General features: G+C 44.2%; 1 protein-coding gene across 6 annotated transcripts in view; it reads left to right on the top strand.

The window, feature by feature from the left end:
• The first annotated feature begins 848 nt into the window (after nt 1-848).
• Nucleotides 849-24,093, top strand: part of LOC106570983 (DNA (cytosine-5)-methyltransferase 3A) — a 123,791-nt gene continuing 100,546 nt past the window's right edge. For 2 of the 6 annotated variants that reach the window (XM_045695474.1, XM_045695477.1), the window contains exons 1-3: nt 849-1,041; nt 2,291-2,419; nt 11,540-11,623. In XM_045695474.1, coding sequence (XP_045551430.1) covers nt 2,366-2,419; nt 11,540-11,623 — 138 coding nt within the window. In that variant the 5' untranslated portion in view covers nt 849-1,041; nt 2,291-2,365. Of the gene's footprint in view, nt 1,042-2,290; nt 2,420-11,539; nt 11,624-12,890; nt 13,020-24,093 lie in introns of those variants that run through there. The other 4 variants (XM_045695476.1, XM_045695479.1, XM_045695475.1 and 1 more) reach the window with 2 other exon arrangements.

Below are 24,093 nucleotides of genomic sequence, written 5' to 3' on the forward strand. Positions count from 1 at the left end.
TGCTGAGGACAATAAAAGGCTTCTTTAAATGTGCAATTTTGTCACACAACACAATGCCACAAATGTCTCAAGTTTTGAGGGCGCGTGCCATTGGCATGCTGACTGCAGGAGCTGTTGCCAGATCATTTAATGTTAATTTCTCTACCATAAGCCGCTTCCAAATTCGTTTTAAAGAATTTGGCAGCACGCTCAAGTGGCCTCACAACCACAGACCACGTGTAACCACGCCAGCCCAGGACCTCCACATCTGGCGTCTTCACCTGCGGGATCATCTGAGACCACGACAGCTGATGACCAACAGATGCATATCTGAATTCCCAGTCATGTGAAATCCATAGATTAGGGTCTAATGAATTTATTTCAATTGACAAATTTCCTTATATTAATTGTAACTCAGTAAAATCGTTTAAATTGTTACATATTGTGTTTATATTTTTGTTCAGTGTATATGATGGTGTGTATAGACATTATGGACAGTATATGAATAGAAAAGGTGTGTACAGCAGTAGTTATATAGGATGAGACTTGACTAGAATACACTACATACAGTACATGGATAAAACAATATGTCTAAGGTGCCCTAGCACTACACAACTGATTCAAATAACCAACTCAGCATCAAGTTTTGATGATTTTAATCAGCTGTGTAGTGCTACGGCAAAAAAACAAAACGTGCACCCAAGGGAGGCCTCCCGGACCTTGTCCTAGGTTAGTGGGTAAGTGGGTAGGGACCAACATATGCTCACTGTGAAGACATAAGACTCTAGCACATATCAGTTTCCAGACTCTAGGACCTGGCGGAGACGTTATCCGGTGCTGCGACCTCTCCTCTGCAGCTCAGAAAGAGAGGGAGGGAGGGAGGCAGAGAGAGCGCGAGAGCGAGAGAGAGAGAGAGAGAGAGAGAGAGAGCCCGGGGATAAAGCACGGAGAAAGCCTGGATCGGTTCCGCTGTGCGCGTGCAGATGTGTACCGTATACACGGCAACGGCGCGTGAACTTGAGGAGTTTTATTTGGTTCAAGACGCACCGGACATCTCCTCCGGTAAGAAAATAATGATTGCTCGCGATGGAAGTCTGCTAGTCTCGCGGCGGTCCGATAGAGTCGGTTTTTCCTCCAGATGCAGACACACGGAACTGACGCCGGGGCGCGTGCCTGCCTGTCGAGGTTAACGGGTGCATTCTGTCTAGGGGCGCGTGGCCGCTGTACCTGCCCCATAAGAGCTTCTTGCAGGCAGGGGAACAACAACAGGCAGGGATCCGGTTCTATTGCCTCCTCTCTGATTTTGTTGGATATTGTAGCCTGTGTAGAATTAAAACAGCACATACCATACTATACAGTGTAGAATTAGAACAGCACATACCATACTATACAGTGTAGTATTAAAACAGCACATACCATACTATACAGTGTAGTATTAAAACAGCACATACCATACTATACAGTGTGGTATTAAAACAGCACATACCATACTATACAGTGTAGTATTAAAACAGCACATACCATACTATACAGTGTAGTATTAAAACAGCACATACCATACTATACAGTGTGGTATTAAAACAGCACATACCATACTATACAGTGTAGTATTAAAACAGCACATACCATACTATACAGTGTAGTATTAAAACAGCACATACCATACTATACAGTGTAGTATTAAAACAGCACATACCATACTATACAGTGTGGTATTAAAACAGCACATATCATACCATACAGTGTGGTATTAAAACAGCACATACCCTACTATACAGTGTAGTATTAAAACAGCACATACCATACTATACAGTGTGGTATTAAAACAGCACATACCATACTATACAGTGTGGTATTAAAACAGCACATACCATACTATACAGTGTGTGACCTACAGAAACGGTCTTTGTCTCTGTGGTGAGTTGACTTCGAGTTAAGGTGGTGTGGTTCACACACACACACACACACACACACACACTGCATAGTATGGTATGTGCTGTTGTCAGATGGATGTGAGCTCTGTGATGATGTCATATCCTGTACTCGTCTCTAAATAGATAATCTGTTAACAGACAGGCAAATAGACAGGGAGAAAGACAGACAGACAGACAGGGAGAAAGACAGGCAGGCAGACAGGCAGGCAGGCAGACAGACAGACAGACAGACAGACAGACAGACAGACAGACAGACAGACAGACAGACAGACAGACAGACAGACAGACAGACAGACAGACAGACATGTTCATTCTGGTGTGTTTGTCTTCGATTCTGTTTATTTTAAACTAAGTGTTGGTGTTTTTCTCGTTGTCAGGAGAGGACTGAAGGGGGACTCACCTGGTTGCTACGGAGACAGTTTGAATATTTTAATCGGTTACCAAGCATCGCCATGCCGTCCAACACTACCACACTGCCACCATCAGAGGACCCCACTACACACATGGTGAGGGCTATGTGTGTGTGTTTCTGTATTTGTGTAATAATTAAACAGACAGTTATTTATTTACATCGCTCACTAACCATTCTGCATTCACACACACACGCACGCACGCACGCACATATATTGGCCTAGTTCAAATCAAATCAAATTGTATTTGTCACATACACATATTTAGCAGATATTATTGCGGGTGTAGTGAAATGCTTGTGTTCCTAGCTCAAACAGTACAATAGTATCTAACAATTCACAACAATACATACAAATCTAAAAGTAAAATAATGGAATTAAGAAATATATAAATATTAGATCGAGAAATGTAGGAGTGGCATTGACTAAAATACAGTAGAGTAGAATACAGTAGAGTAGAATATGAGATGAGTAAAGCAGAATGTAAACATTATTAAAGTGTCCAGTGATTCCATGTCTATGTATAGAGGGCAGCAGCCTCTAAGGTGCAGGGTTGAGTAACCGGGTGGTAGCCGGCTAGTGATGGCTATTTAACAGTCTGGTGGCCTTCAGATAGAATCTTTTGTTCAGTCTCTCGGTCCCAGCTTTGATGCACCTGTACTGACCCCGCCTTCTGGATGATAGAGGGGTGAACAGGCAGTGGCTCGGGTGGTTGATATCCTTGATGATCTTTTTGGCCTTTTCTGTGACATTGGGGGCTGTAGATGTGTCCTGGAGGGCAGGCAGTGTGCCCCTGGTGATGCGTTGGGCAGACCGCACCACCCTCTGGAGAGTCCTGCGGTTGTGGGCGGTGCAGTTGCCGTACCAGGCGGTGATACAGCCCGACAGGATGCTCTCAATTGTGCATCTGTAAGAGTATGTGAGGGTTTTAGGGGCCAGGCCAAATTTCTTCAGCCTCCTGGGGTTGAAGAGGCACTGTTGCGCCTTCTTCACCACAGTGTCTGTGTGGGTGGACCATTTCAGATCGTCAGTGATGTGTACGCCGAGGAACTTGAAGCTTTTCACCTTCTCCACTGCGGTCCTGTCGATGTAGATAGGGGGCTGCTCCCTCTGCTGTTTCCTGAAGTCCACGATCAGCTCCTTTGTTTTGTTGACGTTGTGGGAGAGGTTATTTTCCGGGCACCACTCTCCCGGGCACCCACCTCCTCCCTGTAGGCTGTCTCGTCATTGTTGGTAATCAGGCCTACTACTGTTGTGTCGTCTGCAAACTTGATGATTGAGTTGGAGGCGTGCATGGCCATGCAGTCATGGGTGAACAGGGAGTACAGGAGGGGGCTGAGCACGCACCTTTGTGGAAGTAGGATTCCTGGGAGTGCATTCTGACGAAGATCAGAAAAGGTAAGAGAATATTTATAATACTAATTCTGAGTTTAGTTGACCCCAGAACTTGGCGGGTGTCTGTATAGCTTGCTTTGATGGCGAGCTATGTACTCAGAATATTGAAAAATGTGCTTTCTCCGTAAAGCTATTTTAAAATCTGACACAGCGGTTGCATTAACTTCTATGGGCTACGTGGGACGCTAGCGTCCCACCTGCGGGACACAGCCAGTGAAATATCAGGGCGGCAAATTCAAAATAACAAAATGTCATAATTCAACTTTCTCAAACATACAACTATTTTACACAATTTTAAAGATACACTTCTCCTTGATGTAACCACATTGTCCAATTTCAAAAAGGCTTTACAGCGAAAGCAAAACATTAGATTATGTCAGGAGAGTACATAGACAAAAAAAAAATGCACTCCCAGAACTGCTACTTCCACAAGAAATTTTGTTTTTGTTCGAAATAATCCATATTTATGTCCAAATACCTCCGTTTTGTTTGTGCGTACAGAGCACTATCCAAAGGCATAATGCGCGAGGGCGGTACCAGAGACGAAAAGTCAAAATGTTCTATTACCATACTTAGAAGCATGTCAAACGCTGTGTGTGTGAACCTGTTTAGGATAGGGGGCAGTATTTTCATGGCCGGATGAAAAACGTACCCGATTTAACCTCTTCGCTATAGGGGGCAGTATTTTCACGACCGGATGAAAAACGTACCCAAATTAAACGGCCTACTTCTCGGGCCCAGAGTCAAATATTTGCATATTATTGGTAGATTTGGATAGAAAACACTCTGAAGTTTCTAACACTGTTTGAATGGTGTCTGTGAGTATAACAGAACTCATATGGCAGGCAAAAACCTGAGAAAATTCCAAGCAGGAAGTGGCCTGTCTGTGAATTTGTAGTTCTTCTTTTGGTTCTCTATCAAAACTACAGTATCTGTGGGGTTATGTAGCACTTTCTAAGGCTTCCATTGGCTCTCTAAAGCCTTCAGAAAGCGGATTGAGGCGTCTCCTGTCTCTGGACAGAGTATAGTAGCTCCGTTTCTGAGTGGTCTGCCTGGTGACTAAGAGATTGGATATGCGCATTCATGAGACCACACAGTTTTTTATTTTCCTCTTTGAATGAATACACTATTGTCCAGTTGGAATATTATCGCTATTTTACGACATTTTGAATTTTTTTGTCTCGAATTGTGCTCGCGCGTTACCCTTTGGATAGTGACCTGAATGCACGAACAAAACAGAGGTATTTGGACATAACTATGGATTATTTGGAACAAAAACAACATTTCTTGTGGAAGTAGCAGTCCTGGGAGTGCATTCTGACGAAGATCAGCAAAGGTAATACAATTTTTCTAATACTAATTCTGAGTTTAGTGAGCCCCGAACTTGGCGGGTGTCTGAATAGCTCACCGTGATGGCTGAGCTATGCACTCAGAATATTGCAAAAGGTGCTTTCGCCGAAAAGCTATTTTAAAATCTGACACAGCGATTGCGTTAAGGAGTTCTGTATCTATAATTCTTAAAATAATTTTTATGTATTTTGTCAATGTTTATGATGAGTATTTTTGTAAATTCACCAGAAGTTTTTGTTGGGAATACATTTTCTGAACATCACACGCCAATGTAAAAAGCTGTTTTTGGATATAAATATGAACTTGATTGAACAAAACATACATGTATTGTATAACATAATGTCATAGGAGTGTCATCTGATGAAGATCATCAAAGTTAGTACTTCATTTAGCTGTGTTTTGGGTTTTATTGACATATATGCTTGCTTGGAAAATGGCTGTGTGGTTATTTTGGTCTATGTACTCTCCTAACATAATCTAATGTTTTGCTTTCGTTGTAAAGCCTTTTTGAAATCGGACAATGTGGTTAGATTAACGAGAGTCTTATCTTTAAAATGGTGTAAATAGTTGATTGTTTGAGAAAAATTGAATTGTGGTATTTTAGTTGGGGGTTTTTCGCGCCATGCGGAACGCCTGTCCACAACAGGTTTAAAACAAATCTTTATGGTATTTTTAACGTAAAATTGCGATAATATTCCAACCGGACAATAGCATATTCATTCAAGAAGAAAAAGAAGGAACGGCGCGCTCGCGGGATCACGCATATCCAATCCCTTTGTCTCCAGGCAGTCCACTCCGTGACTGTGCTCCTATTATCTGCCCAGTGACAGGAGAATGCTGAAAGAACTTTCTGAAGGCTGTTGACAGCCAATGGAAAACTTAGGAAGTGCAACGTGACCCCACAGAAACTGTAGTTTCGATAGAGAATCAAAAGAAGAACTACAATTCAACAAATACAATAAAAACACCATTCAAACAGTTTTAGAAACTTCAGAGTGTTTTCTATCCAAATCAACTAATAATATGCATATTCTAGTTTCTGGGCCAGAGTAGTAACCAGTTTAATTTGGGTACGTTTTTCATCCGGCCGTGAAAATACTGCCCCCTACACCTCAACAGGTAAGGAGAAGTATATCTATAATTCTTTCAATAACTGTTGTAAATTTTATCAACGTTTATGATGAGTATTTTTGTAAATTGATGTGCACATTCACCGGTGGTTTTGGTGGGAATACATTTTCTGAACATCACGCGCCAATGTAAAATGGGGTTTTTGGATATAAATATGAACTTTATCGAGCAAAACATACATGTATTGTGTAACATGAAGTCCTATGAGTGCCATCTGATGAAGATCATCAAAGGTTAGTGAATATTTAGCTGTATTTTTTGTTTGTTTTTGATGCATGTCCTTGCTTGGAAACTGGCTGTTTATGTCCTAACATATTCTAATTTTATGCTTTTGCCGTAAAGCCTTTTTGAAATCGGACAATGTGGTTAGATTAATGAGAAGTTTATCTTTAAAATGGTGTAAATAGTTGATTGTTTGAGAAAATGAAATTATGAGATTCTTGCTGTTTTGTATTTCGCACCATGCTATTTCACTGGCTGTTGAATAGTGAGCTTCCCACCTAGCCCATAGAAGTTCATTTTGATTTGAACAGCATTCTTACATAAGTATTCCTCTTGTCCAGATGGGATAGGGCAGTGTGCAGTGCGATGGCGATTGCATCGTCTGTGGATCTATTGGGGCGGTAAGCAAATTGAAGTGGGGGGTCTAGGGTATCAGGTAAGGTAGAGGTGATATTCTTACTGGGAGACTCGACAGCCTTGGTTTCTCAAATGACTGCCTCGCCTGGTTTACCAACTACTTCTCAGATAGAGTTCTGTGTGTCAAATCGGAGGGCCTGTTGTCCGGACCTCTGGCAGTCTCTATGGGGGTGCCACAGGGTTCAATTCTCGGGCCGACTCTTTTCTCTGTATATATCAATGATGTTGCTCTTGCTGCTGGTGATTCTCTGATCCACCTCTACACAGATGACACCATTCTGTATACTTCTGGCCCTTCTTTGGACACTGTGTTAACTAACCTCCAGATGAGATTCAATGCAATACAACTCTCCTTCCGTGGCCTCCAACTGCTCCTAAATGCAAGTAAAACTAAATGCATGCTATTCAATCGATCACTGCCCGCACCTGCTCGCCCGTCCAGCATCACTACTCTGGACGGCTCTGACTTAGAATACGTGGACAACTACAAATACCTGGGTGTCTGGTTAGACTGTAAACCCTCCTTCCAGACTCACATTACGCATCTCCAATCCAAAATTAAATCTAGAATCGGCTTCCTATATCGCAACAAACCCTCCTTCACTCATGCTGCCAAACACACCCTCGTAAAACTGACCATCTTACCGATCCTCGACTTCGGTGATGTCATCTATAAAATAGCCTCCAACACTCTACTCAACAAATTGGATGCAGTCTATCACAGTGCCATCCGTTTTGTCACCAAAGCCCCATACACTATGGTCATGCTCTCGTTGGTTGGCCCTCACTTCATACTCATCGCCAAACCCACTGGCTACAGGTTATCTACAAGTCTCTGTAGGTAAAGCCCCGCCTTATCTCAGCTCACTGGTCACCATAGCAGCAGCCACCCGTAGCACGTGCTCCAGCAGGTATATCTCACTGGTCATCCCCAAAGCCAATTCCTCCTTTGGTCGTCTTTCCTTCCAGTTCTCTGCTGCCAATGACTGGAACGAACTGCAAAAATCTCTGAAGCTGGAGACTCCTATCTCCCTCACTAGCTTTAAGCACCAGCTGTCAGAGCAGCTCACAGATCACTCCACATGTACATAGCCCACCTGTAAACAGCCCATCTATCTACCTACCTCATCCCCATATTGTATTTATTTATTTATCTTGCTCCTTTGCACCCCAGTATCTCTACTTGCACATTCATCTTCTGCACATCTACCATTCCAGTGTTTAATTGCTATATTGAAATTATTTAACCACTATGGCCTGTTTATTGCCTTACCTCCCTTAACTTACCTCATTTGCACACATTGTATATAGACTTTTTGTTTTCTTTTGTTCTACTGTATTATTGACTGTATGGTTTCTTTATTCCATGTGTAACTCTGTGTTGTTGTATGTGTCGAATTGCTATGCTTTATCTTGGCCAGGTCGCAGTTGTAAATGAGAACTTGTTCTCAACTAGCCTACCTGGTTAAATAAAGGTGAAATAAAAAAATAAATAAAAAATATGAAACACAAACACATTCTAGGGTGTCAGGTAGAGGTGATATGACACAAACACATTCGTAGGCTAATAATGTAAGAAAGAACACACAAAAACCAAAATACTGCAAAGTTGTTTAGGAGCCAGAAGCAGAGCTGCCATGTCTGTAGATCCAGCTGAATGTATAGGCACCAAAATACACTGAGTGGACAAAACATTAGGAATACCTTCCTAATATTGAGTTGCACGAATTTGCCCTCAGAACAGCCTGAATTCATCAGGTCATGGACTCTACAAGGTGTCAAAAGCGTTCCACAGGGATGCTGGTCCATGTTGACTCTAATGCTTCACACAGTTGTGTCCAGTTGGCTGGATGTCCTTTGGGTGGTGGACCATTCTTGATACACACAGGAAACTGTTGAGCGTTAAAAAAAACAGCAGCGTTGCAGTTCTTGACACAAACCGGTGAGCCTGGCACCTACTACCATACCTCGTTCAAAGGCAGTTCAATGTTTTGTCTTGTCCATTCACCCTCTGAATGGCACACATACACAATCCATGTCTCAGTTGTCTCAAGGCTTAAAAATCCTTCTTTAACCTGTCATCCTCCCCTTCATCTACACTGCTTGAAGTGGATTTAACAAGTGAAATCAATAAGGGATCATAGCTTTCACCTGGATTCACCTGGTCAGTCTGTGGTGTTCCTAATGGGATGTTGTACTATCATACTGTGCACACAAGAGAGAGAAGGAAGAGACAGAGAAGGAAAATAGAAAGAGAGATGACAGGGAAAGAGAGAGAAGATGATGAGAGAGAAGGAGAGAGGGAGTGGAGGGAGAGAGAGGAGGAGAGAGAGAGAGGAGGGAGAGAGAGAGAGGAGGGAGAGAGAGGATGATGAGAGAGAGGAGGAGGAGGGAGGGAGGGAGGGAGGGAGGGAGGGAGGGAGGGAGGGAGGGAGCGAGGGAGGGAGGGAGGGAGGGAGGGAGGATGAGGGAGAGAGAGAGAGAGGAGCAGGCAGGGAGAGAGAGAAAGAGAGGAGGGAGGGAGAGAAGGGAGGGAAGGAGAAAGGGAGGGAGAGGGTTAGAGAGAGAGACAGACAGTGGATGGGAGACAGAAAGAGGAGGATGGGAGACAGAGAGAGAGGAGGGAGACAGAGAGAGAGAGAGAGAGAGAGAGGAGGGAGACAGACATACAGAGGATGGGAGATATAGAGAGAGGAGGAGGGAGACAGGGAGAGAGGAGGCTGAAATAGAGACAGACAGAGGATGAGAGAGAGAAAGAGAGAGGAGGTATTTTCGGGACCTGTCTGCGGCAGTGGGACTTTCCCCCTGTCTCCCAGTTACCCGTCTGGTTGCTTAGCAACAACAGCAGCCCTAAATAACCTGCCAAAGATCAAAATAGACCAAAGATAGGGAGGGAGAGAGCAGGGGGTGAGAGAGAGCGAGAGACAGAGAGAGAGGGGGAGGGAGGGAGAAATTTTAAAAAATTGAGGGGGGAGGATGGAGGGAGGGAGGGAGAGAGAGAGATGGGGAGGGTGTGCGTGTGTGTGTGTGTGTGTGCGTGCGTGCGTGCGTGCGTGCGTGTGTGTGTTAGTGTGTGTGTGTGTGTGTGTGTGTGTGTGTGTGTGTGTGTGTGTGTGTGTGTGTGTGTGTGTGTGTGTGTGTGTGTGTCTGTGTGTGTTAGCGGGTGGGGGGGGCATAGGTTACCTGGGTGGTTTCTATGCTGATCGTCAGGGAAGTGACATCAGAGGTTTAGTCAGCACAGCAGCTCTGGAGACGGTTGCTAAGCAGTTTCTCCTCCTTAGCAACCATTCCACTATCACAGCTCAGAGAGATAGAGAGAGAGAGAGAACAGGAGAGAGATTTTCTTTATGGTCTGGTTCCTCCATGTCTTCTTGCCTTCATGCTTCAACCTGTCACAGATAAAGGAAACTGCAAGGTCACAGAACGCACCACTAGCTGCTGTTCTCAGAGGAACACAGACTAAACACTCTGAGGGAATGTTCACTAATCACCCATGTTAGAGGGCTCTGCAGTGAAACCTCTGGTTGATGTGTCTGTAACATATTGATGTGTCTGTAACTGAGTGCTGTGTCTGTATTAACAGTGTTGTGTCTGTAATAACTGTGTTGTGTCTGTAACTGAGTGCTGTGTCTATATTAACAGTGTTGTGTCTGTAATAACAGTGTTGTGTCCGTATTAACAGTGTTGTGTCTGTTATTACAGTGTTGTGTCTGTAATAACGGTGTTGTGTCTGTTATAACGGTGTTGTGTCTGTAATAACGGTGTTGTGTCTGTAATAACGGTGTTGTGTCTGTTATAACGGCGTTGTGTCTGTATTAACACTGCTGTGTCTGTAATAACGGTGTTGTGTCTGTAATAACGGTGCTGTGTCTATAATAACACTGCTGTGTCTGTATTAACACTGCTGTGTCTGTAATAACGGCGTTGTGTCTGTAATAACGGTGTTGTGTCTGTAATAACGGTGCTGTGTCTGTAATAACGGTGCTGTGTCTGTAATAACGGTGTTGTGTCTGTATTAACAGTGTTGTGTCTGTATTAACAGTGTTGTGTCTGTACTAACGGTGTTGTGTCTGTTATTACAGTGTTGTGTCTGTACTAACGGCGTTGTGTCTGTAATAACGGCGTTGTGTCTGTAATAACGGCGTTGTGTCTGTAATAACGGTGTTCTCTGTACTAACGGTGTTGTGTCTGTAATAACGGTGTTGTGTCTGTATTAACGGTGTTGTGTCTGTAATAACAGTGTTGTGTCTGTAATAACGGCGTTGTGTCTGTAATAACGGCGTTGTGTCTGTAATAACGGCGTTGTGTCTGTAATAACGGCGTTGTGTCTGTAATAACGGCGTTGTGTCTGTAATAACGGCGTTGTGTCTGTACCAGAGTGTTGCGTCTGTACCGGAGTGTTGCGTCTGTACCGGAGTGTTGCGTCTGTACCAGAGTGTTGCGTCTGTAATAACGGTGTTGTGTCTGTACCAGAGTGTTGCGTCTGTAATAATGGTGTTGCGTCTGTACCAGAGTGTTGCATCTGTACCGGAGTGTTGCGTCTGTAATAACGGTGTTGTGTCTGTACCAGAGTGTTGCGTCTGTACCAGAGTGTTGTGTCTGTACCAGAGTGTTGCGTCTGTACCGGAGTGTTGTGTCTGTACCAGTGTTGCGTCTGTACCGGAGTGTTACGTCTGTAATAACAGTTTGTATCTGTGACAGAGTGAAGACAGAGCGGTCCATGTGGGCCCAGAGGAGGGGAGTTTAGCCAGTCCACCCAACAGACATCACAACCACACTCTTTCTGTGAGTCATCAACACCATTCTCTCTCTCTCCTATCCTCCCCCTTTCCTCCGGTGTGTGTGTGTGTGTGTGTGTGTGTGTGTGTGTGTGTGTGTGTGTGTGTGTGTGTGTGTGTGTGTGTGTGTGTGTGTGTGTGTGTGTGTGTGTGTGTGTGTGTGTTTTTCTTCAAACAAGTGGGGACATTTCTCTGTCCCCACAAGGAAAAGGGATATTTTAGGCTTAGAGGTTTGGGTTACAATTAGGGCTAGAATTAGGGTTAGAGTTTGGGGTTGGGGTTAGAGTTTGGGGTTAGGGTTGGGGTTTGGGGTTGGGGTTTGGGGTTAGGGTTGGGGTTTGGAGTTGGGGTTCGGGTTTGGGGTTAGGGTTTGGTGTTTGGGTTACAATTAGGGTTAGAGTTTGGGGTTGGGGTTTAGGGTTAGGGTTTGGGGTTAGGGTTAGAGTTTGGGGTTAGTGCTAGGTTAAGGGTTAGGGTTCGGGTTTGGGGTTAGGGTTAGGGTTAGGGTTTGGGGTTAGTGCTAGGTTAAGGGTTAGGGAAATATCATTTTGTATGGGAATCAATTGTTTGGTCCCCACAAGGATAGTAAAACAACCCATGTGTGTAATCCTTGATGGCTAAATTCCAGCTAATAGGTTGTGTCTGAATGGGGATCTGTCAGGGTTAGGGTCAGGGTTAGGGTTAGGGTTAGGGGTTAGGGTTAGGGTCAGGGTTAGGGTTAGGGTTAGGGGTTAGGGTTAGGGTTAGGGTTAGGGGTTAGGGTTAGGGGTTAGAGTTAGGGTTAGGGGTTAGGGTTAGGGGATCTGTCAGGCTGCTCAGACACAACAAGACCCACAAGCACACTCACACTCTCACATACACACTTTAGTTTTACTATCCCTGACCTTAACCCCAAACCCCTAAACCTAAACCTAATTCTAATCCTAATTCTAACCCTAATTGTAATCCTAACGCTAAACTTAACACCTAGCTTTTTCTTTGTAGGGACCGGCCTCACTTGTCCAAATTGTATATGTTTTACTATCCCTGTGAGGACTTCTGGTCACTACAAGGAAAACACACACACACACACACACACACACACACACACACACACACACACACACACACACACACACACACACACACACACACACACACCTCTCTTATTCAGTACAGAGCACTCTCTCTCTCTCTCTCTTATTCAGTACAGAACAGTTATTCACTTCCTCATACCACCTGACACTGACATCATCAGAGCGCGACGTGTGTTTGTTGTTGTTGAACACTGTCAAACGCTGAAACCTGTAATGAGTACTCGAGGAGAAAAAGGTGCAGATCCACGAGCAGTGCGCGGCAGGTGTTTATTTCACCTTCGCAGAAGGCAGGAATCATGGTCACAGGCAGGCAATGGTCATACACAGGTAGGCAAACAGGCAGGTGAATCAAAACTAGGACTGAAGGCTATAACTGGTTCTCACAAACGAGCTGGGAAAAGGCTTAGTAGAGTCAAAACGAACAATACCTCACAAAGGCACAAACAGAATGAACTGAACTAAATAAGGAGCTGATGAGACCAGGTGAGTAACTAACAGGTGAAATCAATGAACACAATGAAAGACGGGGCTACGTTCAAGAACACAATGAAACAGAACACAAGGTTGACTAAGAAAATAAATACACAACCTTACAAAACCAGAACTACAGACCTCGGTTTAAAAGCTGACAGTGTTTTAATATACTTGTATTTTATTTTGAATCCTGCGGCTCTGTTGGGCTAAATTGCTGTGAGCGCTGCTGTCTGTCCCGGGATCCTGCCAGATTCCGTATAGGGGGAGTGTCACGCCCTGACCTTAGAGAGACGTTTTATTTCTCTATGTGGTTAGGTCAGGGTGTGATGTGGGCATTCTATGTTGTCTATTTCTTTGTTTTTTGGCCGAGTGTGGTTCCTAATCAGAGGCAGCTGTCTATCGTTGTCTCTGATTGGGAATCATACTTAGGCAGCCTTTTTCCACCTGTGTTTTGTGGTTAGTTGCTTTATGTTTCGTATCTGTACCTGACAGAACTGTGCGCTTTCGTTTCATTTAAAAAAAAAAAATTGTTTGAGTTAATTTGGTGAAAATGAAACATCATGAACACTTTCCACGCTGCGCTTTGGTCTCATTCCGACAACAGCCGTTACAGAACTAACCACCACCAAAGGACCAAGCAGCGTGGTCAGGACGAATGGACTTGGGAGGAAATCCTAGACGGGAAAGGACCCTGGAGGCAGGCCGGGGAGTATCGCCGTCCGAAGGAGGAGATAGAAGCAGCGAGAGCAGAACGGCGACGTTACGAGGAATTAGCACGGCAACAACAGAAGCCCGAGAGGCAGCTCCAAAAACGTTTTTTGGGGGGGGCACACGGGGAGATTGGCGGAGTCAGGGTTGAGACCTGAGCCAAATCCCCGTGCTTACCGTGGGGAGCGTGTGACCAGTCAGGCACCGTGTTATGCGGTGATGCGCACCGTATCTCCGGTGCGCATTCACAGCCCGGTGCGCTCGTTGCCTGCGCCCCTCATTTGCCGGGCTACAGTGAGCATCCAGCCAGGACGGGTTGTGCCAGCCCTACGCTCCAGACCTCCAGTGCGCCTCCACGGCCCAGGATATCCTGTGCTAGCTCCACGCACCCGGTCTCCAGTGCGTCTCCCCAGTCCTGTGAGACCTGTTCCGGCTCCACGTATGAAGCCTCCAGTGATGATCCATGGTCCGAAGCCTCCAGTGATGATCCATGGTCCGAAGCCTCCAGTGATCATCCATGGCACGAAGCCTGTAGTGATGATCCATGGCCCGGAGCCTCCAGTGATAATCCATGGCACGAAGCCTCCAGTGATGATCCATGGCCCGGAGCCTGTAGTGATGATCCATGGCATGGAGCCTACAGCGACGGTCCGCAGTCCAGAGTCTCCAGCGACGTTCCGCAGTCCAGAGTCTCCAACGACGTTCCGCAGTCCAGAGTCTCCTTCGACGTTCCGCAGTCCAGAGTCTCCAGCGACGGTCGGCAGTCCAGAGCCTCCAGCGACGGTCGGCAGTTTAGAGCCTCTGGCGATGATCCACGGTCCGGTTCCTCCGGCGATGATCCACGTTCCGGTTCCACAAAAGCGGAGGGATCAGCGAACCGGAGCCGCCACCAAGGGTAGATGCCTACCCGGACCCTCCCCTATAGGTTCAGGTTTGCGGCCGGGAGTCCTCACCTTTGGGGGGGGGGGGGGTACTGTCACGCCCTGACCTTAGAGAGCCGTTTTATTTCTCTATTTGGTTAGGTCAGGGTGTGATGTGGGTGGGCATTCTATGTTGTCTATTTCTTAGTTTTTTGGCCGAGTGTGGTTCTTAATCAGAGGCAGCTGTCTATCGTTGTCTCTGATTGGGAATCATACTTAGGCAGCCTTTTTCCACCTGTGTTTTGTTGTTAGTTGCTTTATGTTTCATATCTGTACCTGACAGAACTGTGCACTTTCGTTTCATTTTTTGTTATTTTTGTTTGAGTGTTTTTGGTGAAAGTAAAACATCATGAACACTTTCCACGCTGCGCTTTGGTCTCATTCCGACGACAGCCATTACAGGGAGAGACGTCGAAAGCCCAGCTAGCTTAGCTGGCTTGGCGGTCTCAAATGGAGGTCGCTATTGAACGTTTCCAGCGCTGCAGGAGCTGTGTTTACTTTGCTTTGTTCCAGGACATTGTGGACCGCGTTGACTTTCAATGTAGCAACTGCTTGCATGCAGATGACTACATGAGTGAAGTAGCTACTTTTAGCAAGCAAACTGTCGTAGTCCATGTGGGGTCAAACGACATGAGGAGGGCTAGCTTGGAACATCTGAAAATTGATTTTAAAGAACTGACTCCAAAAATGGCCATTCATTTCAGGTCCAGTACCCTCGTTGTGCCGCGGGTGTGAAAGATTCAGCAGACTGCTGGCATTACACATCTGGTTAAAAGAATACTGTAGCTCTGCTGGAGTCACTTTTATTGCTAACATAGACACCTTCTGGAAACAGAAGATACTCTACAGGAATGACAGAGTCCATCCAAATCATCTTGGCTCCTGGACTCTGTCCACGCATCATTATTTATTTTACCTTTATTTAACTAGGCAAGTCAGTTATAAACAAATTCTTATTTTCATTGACGGCCTAAGAACAGTGGGTTAACTGCCTTGTTCAGGGGCAGAACGACAGATTTTTACCTTGTCAGCTCGGGGATCCGATCTAGCAACCTTTCGGGTTATTAGTGCAACGCTCTAACCACTAGGCTACCTGCCGCCCCAAGGCTTTCAAGGCTTGGGGTAGGTAGCCTAATTTCAAGGCTGCGTTGAAACAATGACTGGTAAATGATCCAGGACCAGCTCAGTTAATCCCTACTGTTGTGACAATGCTGCATCAAATGTACATGATCTTAGGGGCATTGGCAAACACAATGTAAGTAATTTAATTTATGTACCCCTAATTGCACCGAATACATCTGTTTATTCTACAGCTATTGTAAGCAGTAATCATTACCCTATAAACCAGAGTTACACTGTTAGCACTGAGGTGGGGTGCGATTTTATGAAGGCCACTTCATGCAGCTCACCCTGCACTATCAGCTCCAATGTAAATACCATGAGTAAGTCCACCTCTGATAAGCTTCCCAGTTAAGCATTAAAAACAATCAAGCAACACAGAAAAGTGCTAAAAAATAGCCCATATTAACATATGTAGCCTAAGAAACAAGGTCCATGAAGTCAATAACATTCATATTCTGACTATCTCTGAAACTCACTTAGATAATACCTTTGATGATACAGTGGTAGCAATACATGGTTATAACATCTACTGAAAAGACAGAAATGCCAACGGATGCGGTGTTGCGGTCTATATTCAGAACCACATTCCTGTAAAGCTCAGAGACGATCTAATGTTAAATACTGTTGAAGTAATATGGCTACAGCCTATTCTGGTGGGAAGCTGCTCTAGACCACCAAGTGCTAACAGTCAGTTTATTTTACCTTTATATATATAATCTTAATGATAACTAGCTGTTTTTTTTATTTAACCTTTATTTAACTAGGCAAGTCAGTTAAGAACAAATTCTTATTTTCATTGACGGCCTAGGAACAGTGGGTTAACTGCCTTGTTCAGTGGTAGAAAGACAGATTTTTACCTTGTCAGCTCAGGGATTTGAACTTGCAACCATTCGGCCCAACACACTAACCACTAGGCTACCTGCCACCCCAGTATCAGGATAATATGTGTGAAATGCTTGATAATGTATGTGATATCAACAGAGAAGTATATTTTCTGGGTGATTTAAGTATTGACTGGCTATCATCAAGCTGCCCACACAGGAAAAACACTTCAAACTGTAACCAGTGTCTGCAGCCTGGATCAGGTTATCAGTCAACCTACCAGGGTAGTTACAAACAGCACAGGAATTAAATCAACATGTATTGATCACATCTTTACTAACGCTGCAGATATTTGCTTTAAAGCAGTATCCAAATCCATAGGATGTAGTGATCACAGTATAGCAGCCATATCTAGGAAAACCAAAGTTCCAAAGGCTGGGCCTAATATAGTGTATAAGAGGTCATACAATAAGTTTTGTAGTGATTCCCATGTTGATGATCTAAAGAATATTTGCTGGTCTGTGGTGTGTAATGAGGAGCAACCAGACGCTGCACTTGACGCATTTATGAAACTAATTATTCCAGTTACTAATAAGCACCCATTAAGAAAAAGTACTGTAAAAATTGTTAAATCCCCGTGGATTGATGAGGAATTGAAAAATTGTATGGTTGAGAGGGATGAGGCAAAAGGAATGGCAAATAAGTCTGGCTGCACAACTGATTGGCAAACGTACTGCAAATTAAGAAATCATGTGACTAAACTAAATAAAAATAAAAACAATCTACACTATGAAACGAAGATAAATTATATAAAGAATGACAGTAAAAAGCTTTGAGGCACCTTAAATGAAATTTTGGGAAAAAATGCCAATTCGGCTCCTTCATTTATTGAATCAGGTGGCTCTTTCATCACAAAGACCCACTGATATTGCAAACTACTTTAATTACTTTTTCATTAACAAGATAAGCAAACTTAGGGATGACATGCCAGCAACAAATGCTGACACTACATATCCAAGTATAACTGACCAAATTATAAAAGACAAGAATTGTACTTTTGAATTCCATAAACTCAGTGTGGAAGAGGCCACCAGGGTCTGACAATCTGGATGTAAATTACTGAGGATAATAACAGACGATATTGCCACTCCTATTTGCCACATCTTCAATTTAAGCCTACTAGAGAGCGTGTGCCCTCAGGCCTGGAGGGAAACTAAAGTCATTCCGCTACCTAAGAATAGTAAAGCCCCCTTTACTGGCTCAAATAGCCGACCAATCAGCCTGTTACCAACCCTTTGTAAACTTCTGGAAAAAATGGTGTTTGACCAGATACAATGCTATTTTACAGTCAACTAATTGACAACAGAATTTCATCACGCTTATAGGGAAGGACACTCAACAAGCACAGCACTTACACAAATGACTGATGATTGGTTGAGAGAATTTGATGAAAAAATTATTGTGGGGTCTGTCTTGTTAGACTTCAGTGCAGCTTTTGACATTATTGATCATAGTCTACTGCTGGAAAAACGTATGTGTTATGGCTTTACACCCCCTGCTATATTGTGGATAAAGAGTTTCTTGTCTAACAGAACACAGAGGGTGTTCTTTCATGGAAGCCTATCAAATATAATCCAGTTACAATCAGGAATTCTCCAGGGTAGCTGTTTAGGCCCCTTGCTCTTTTCAATTTTTACTAACGACATGCCACTGACTTTGAGTAAAGCCAGAGTGTCTATGTATGCGGAAGACTCAACACTATACATGTCAGCTACTACAGCGACTGAAATGACTGCAACACTTATCAAAGAGCTGCAGTTAGTTTCAGAGTGGGTGGAAAGGAATAAGTTAGCCCTAAATATTTCTAAAACTAAAAACATTGCATTTGGAACAAAGCACTCACTAAACCCTAAACCTCAACTAAATCTTGTATTAAATAATGTGAAAATCAAGCAAGTTGAGATGACTAAACTGCTTGGAGTAACCCTAGATTGTAAACTGTCATGGTCAAAACATATTGATGCAGTAGTAGCTAAGATGGGGAGAAGTCTGTCTATAATAAAGCGCTGCTCTACCTTCTTATCGACACTATCAACAAGGCAGGTCCTACAGGCCCTAGTTTCTACCTTCTTACCAACACTATCAACAAGGCAGGTCCTACAGGCTCTAGTTTCTACCTTCATAACAACACTATCAACAAGGCAGGTCCTACAGGCCCTTGTTTCTAACTTCGTAACAGCACTATAAACATGGTAGGTTCTACAGGCTCTAGTTTCTAACTTCTTAACAACATTATCAACAAGGCAGGTTCCTACAGGCCCTAGTTTCTGCCTTCTTAACAACACTATCAACATGGCAGGTCCTACAGGCCCTAGTTTCTACCTTCTTAACAATGCTATCAACAAGGCAGGTCCTACATGCCCTAGTTTCTACCTTCTTAACAACACTATCAACACTGTCTCTTTCTCTTATTCAGTACAGAACACTCTCTCTCTTAACCTGTTAGGGCTAGGGGGCAGTATTTACACAGCCGGATAAAAAACGTACCCGATTTAATTTGGTTATTACGACTGCCCAGAAACTAGAATATGCATATAATTATTGGCTTTGGATAGAAAACACCCTAAAGTTTCTAAAACTGTTTGAATGGTGTCTGTGAGTATAACAGAACTCATATGGCAGGCAAAAACCTGAGAAGATTCTGTACAGGAAGTACCCTCTCTGACCATTCCTTGGGCTTCTTGGCTCTGTTTATTGAAAACTTAGGATCTTTGCTGTAACGTGACACTTCCTACGGCTCCCATAGGCTCTCAGAACCCGGGAAAAAGCTGAATGATGTAACTCCAGCCCCAGGCTGAAAAACATTAGCGCCTTTGGTAAGTGCTCTATCAGAGGACCATCAGACTGAGGCGTGTGCACGGGGCGACACCATGTTTTTATTTTCTCTCTCTTTGTACTAAAACACGATTTCCTGGTTGGAATATTATCGCTTTTTTACGAGAAAAATGGCATAAAAATTGATTTTAAACAGCGGTTGACATGCTTCGAAGTACGGTAATGGAATATTTAGAATTTTTTTGTCACGAAACCCTTCTTTACCCTTTCGGATAGTGTCTTGAACGCACGAACAAAACGCCGCTATTTGGATATAACTATGGATTATTTTGAACCAAACCAACATTTGTTATTGAAGTAGAAGTCCTGGGAGTGCATTCTGCCGAAGAACAGCAAAGGTAATAACATTTTTCTTATAGTAAATCTGACTTTGGTGAGGGCTAAACTTGTTGGGTGTCTAAATAGCTAGCCCTGTGATGCCGGGCTATCTACTTAGAATATTGCAAAATGTGCTTTCACCGAAAAGCTATTTTAAAATCGGACATAGCGAGTGCATAGAGGAGTTCTGTATCCATAATTCTTAAAATAATTGTTATGTTTTTTGTGAACGTTTATCGTGAGTAATTAATAAATTCACCGGAAGTTTGCGGGGGGTATGCTAGTTCTGAACGTCACATGCTAATGTAAAAAGCTGGTTTTTGATATAAATATGAACTTGATTGAACAAAACATGCATGTATTGTATAACATAATGTCCTAAGATTGTCAACTGATGAAGATCATCAAAAGTTAGTGCTGCATTTAGCTGTGATTTGGGTTTATGTGACATTATATGCTAGCTTGAAAAATGGGTGTCTGATTATTTCTGGCAGGGTACTCTGCTGACATAATCTAATGTTTTGCTTTCGTTGTAAAGCCTTTTTGAAATCGGACAGTGTGGTTAGATTAACGAGAGTCTTGTCTTTAAAATGGTGTAAAATAGTCATATGGTTGAGAAATTGAAGTAATAGCATTTCTAAGGTATTTGAATAACGCGCCACGGGATTCCACTGGCTGTTACGTAGGTGGGACGAAATCGTCCCACTGGCCCTAGAGAAGTTATTCAGTACAGAACACTCTTTCTGTCACGTCCTGACCATAGAAAGCTCGTATTTTTCTATGGTAGACTAGGTCAGGGCGTGACTGGGGGGTTTTGTCCAGTTTAAATTTTCTATGTTATGTTGTAGTTTCTTTTTTTATGTTGGGGTTTTCGTATGATTCCCAATTAGAGGCAGCTGGTCATTGGGTTTAGACCTGAGCCAACTCCCCATGCTTACCGTGGGGATCGTGTGACCAGTCAGGCACCGTGTTATGCGGTGATGCGCACAATATCTCCAGTGCGCATTCATAGCCCGGTGAGCACTTAAAGTGAACATTCAGCCAGGACAGGTTGTGCCGGCTCAGGTCCAGGATATCCTCGGTCCAGGATATCCTGCGCCAGCTCTACGCACTGTGTCGCCAGTGCGCATTCACAGCCCAGTTCGTCCTGTGCCAGCGCCCCGCACTTGCCGGGCTAAAGTGAGCGTTCAGCCAGGACGAGTTGTGCCAGCTCTACGCTCCAGACCTCCAGTGCACCTCCACGGTCCAGTATATTCTGCACCGGTTCTACGCACCAGGTCTCCAGTGCGCCTCCACAGCTCAGTATGTCCTGTGCCTCCTCCTCGCACGCTCCCTGAAGTGTGTCTCCCCAGTTATATCAAATCCAATTTATTTATATAGCCCTTCTTACATCAGCTGATATCTCAAAGTGCTGTACAGAAACCCAGCCTAAAACCCCAAACAGCAAGTAATGCAGGTGTAGAAGCACAGTGGCTAGGAAAAACTCCCTAAAAAGGCCAATACCTAGGAAGAAACCTAGAGAGGAACTTGGCTATGAGGGGTGGCCAGTCCTCTTCTGGCTGTGCCGGGTGGAGATTATAACAGAACATGGCCAAGATGTTCAAATGTTCATAAATGACCAGCATGGTCAAATAATAATAATCACAGTAGTCAGGTACGTCCTGTGCCTGCTCCTCGCACTCTCCCTCCAGTGCGCCTCCACAGCCCAGTACGTCCTGTGCCTGCTCCTCGCACTCGCCCTGAAGTGCGTGTCACCAGGCTGGTGCCACCTGTCCCGGCTCCATGCACCAGGCCTCCAGTGCCCCTTCACAGTCCAGAGCTTCTGACGGCAGCACCCAGTCCAGAGCTTCTGGCAACAGCACCCAGTCCGGAGCTTCCGGCGACAGTTCCCAGTCCGGAGCTTCCGGCGACAGTTCCCAATCCGGAGCTTCCGGCGACAGTTCCCAGTCCGGAGCTTCTGGCGACAGTTCCCAGTACGGAGCTTCCGGCCTACAGTCCGGAACCTCCTGAGACGGAGTCTTCATCGACGGTCTGCGGTCCTGAGTCTCCAGCGACAGTCGGCGGTCTAGAGTCTCCAGCGACGGTCGGCATTCCAGAGCCTTCACCGATGCTGGTGGGTTCGCAGGATGAGAGGTTTCTTCACCCCGCACCAGAACCGCCTCCGATGCGGGAGGATCCGCGGGATGAGAAGGATCTTCGTCCTGCACCTGAGCCGCCACCAACACTAGACACCCCCCCAACCCTCCCTTTTGGTTTCAGGTTTTGCGGCCGGAGTCCGCACCTTTGGGGGGGTACTGTCACGTCCTGACCATAGAGAGCATGTATTTTCTATGGTAGAGTAGGTCAGGGCGTGACTGGGGGGTTTTGTCTAGTTTAAGTGTTCTATGTTATGTTCTAGTTTCTTTTTTCTTTGTTGGGGTTTTCGAATGATTCCCAATTACAGGCAGCTGGTCATCGTTGTCTCTAATTGTGGATCATATTAAGTAGTTGTTTTTCCCACTTGTTTTTGTGGGAGATTAATTTTGAGTTAGTGCATGTTGCACCTCTGTCGTCACGGTTTGTGTTTTGTTTATAGTTTATTGTTTTGTCTTGCAAAGTTTCACATTCAAATAAAAGATGTGGAACGATATTCACGCTGCGCCTTGGTCCGTTCCTACGCACAATCGTGACACTTTCTCTATTATTCAGTACAGAACACTCTCTCTCTTATTCAGTACAGAACACTTTCTCTCTTATTCAGTACAGTACACACTCTCTCTCTCTCTCTCTCTCTCTCTCTCTCTCTCTCTCTCTCTCTCTTATTCAGTACAGAACACTCTCTCTCTTATTCAGTACAGAACACACTCTCTCTTATTCAGTACAGTACACTCTCTCTCTCTCTCTCTCTCTCTCTCTCTCTTCTATTCAGTACAGAACACTCTCTCTCTCTCTCTTATTCAATACAGTACACTCTCTCTCTTATTCAGTACAGAACACTCTCTCTTATTCAGTACAGCACACTCTCTCTCTTATTCAGTACAGAACACTCTCTCTCTCTTACTCAGTACAGAACACTCTCTTTCTCTCTCTCTTATTCAGTACAGAACACTCTCTCTTTTATTCAGTACAGAGCTCTCTCTCTCTCTCTTATTCAGTACAGAACACACTCTCTCTCTCTCTCTCTTTCTCTTATTCAGTACAGAACACTCTCTCTTATTCAGTACAGAACACACTCTCTCTCTCTCTTATTCAGTACATAACTCTCTCTCTCTCTCTCTTATTCAGTACAGAACACTCTCTCTCTCTCTCTTATTCAGTACAGAACACTCTCTCTCTCTCTTATTCAGTACAGAACACTCTCTCTGTCTGTGTGTTCTCTCTCAGTCAAGCTGATAGCCCCATGTATAAATTGATTAGCTGTGTGTGTGTGTGTGTGTGTGTGTGTGTGTGTGTGTGTGTGTGTGTGTGTGTGTGTGTGTGTGTGTGTGTGTGTGTGTGTGTGTGTGTGTGTGTGTGTGTGTGTGTGTGTGTGTGTGTACACATACATGCGGCCAGTGTAGATGTAGATTATGAGGTCAGTGATAACTTTGAATGCAAAACAGGAAGTGGTGATGAGAGGAGGTTGAGGGTTAGAATGAGAGAGAATGAGAGATGGGATAAAGTGAAAGCTGAAGATAGTGTGTTCTCTGTCTGCTGTAGATTCAGCCCTGATCATGGTACAGTAGCTTAATATTATTATTCTCTATCTCTCTTTCTCAATTCAAAGGGCTTTATTGGCATGGGAAACATATGTCTATGTTGCCAATGCAAGTGAAATAAACAATCAAACATTAACAGTAAACATGACATTCACAAACATTTCAGAGGAATAGAGACATATCAAATATTATAATAAATAAACTTAAATATGGGTTACATTTACAATGGTGTTTGTTCATCACTGGTGTCTCTAATATGGTGATACATTTGGCAGGAGGTTAGGAAGTGCAGCTCAGTTTCCACCTCATTTTGTGGGCAGTGTGCACATGGCCTGTCTTCTCTTGAGAACCAGGTCTGCCTACAGTGGCCTTTCTAAATAGCAAGACTATGCTCACTGAGTCTGTACATAGTCAAAGCTTTCCTTGAGTTTGAGTCAGTCACAGTGGTCAGGTATTCTGCCATTG

This window comes from Salmo salar, chromosome ssa15 (genome assembly GCF_905237065.1).
Source record: "Salmo salar chromosome ssa15, Ssal_v3.1, whole genome shotgun sequence".
Lineage (NCBI taxonomy): Eukaryota > Metazoa > Chordata > Actinopteri > Salmoniformes > Salmonidae > Salmo > Salmo salar.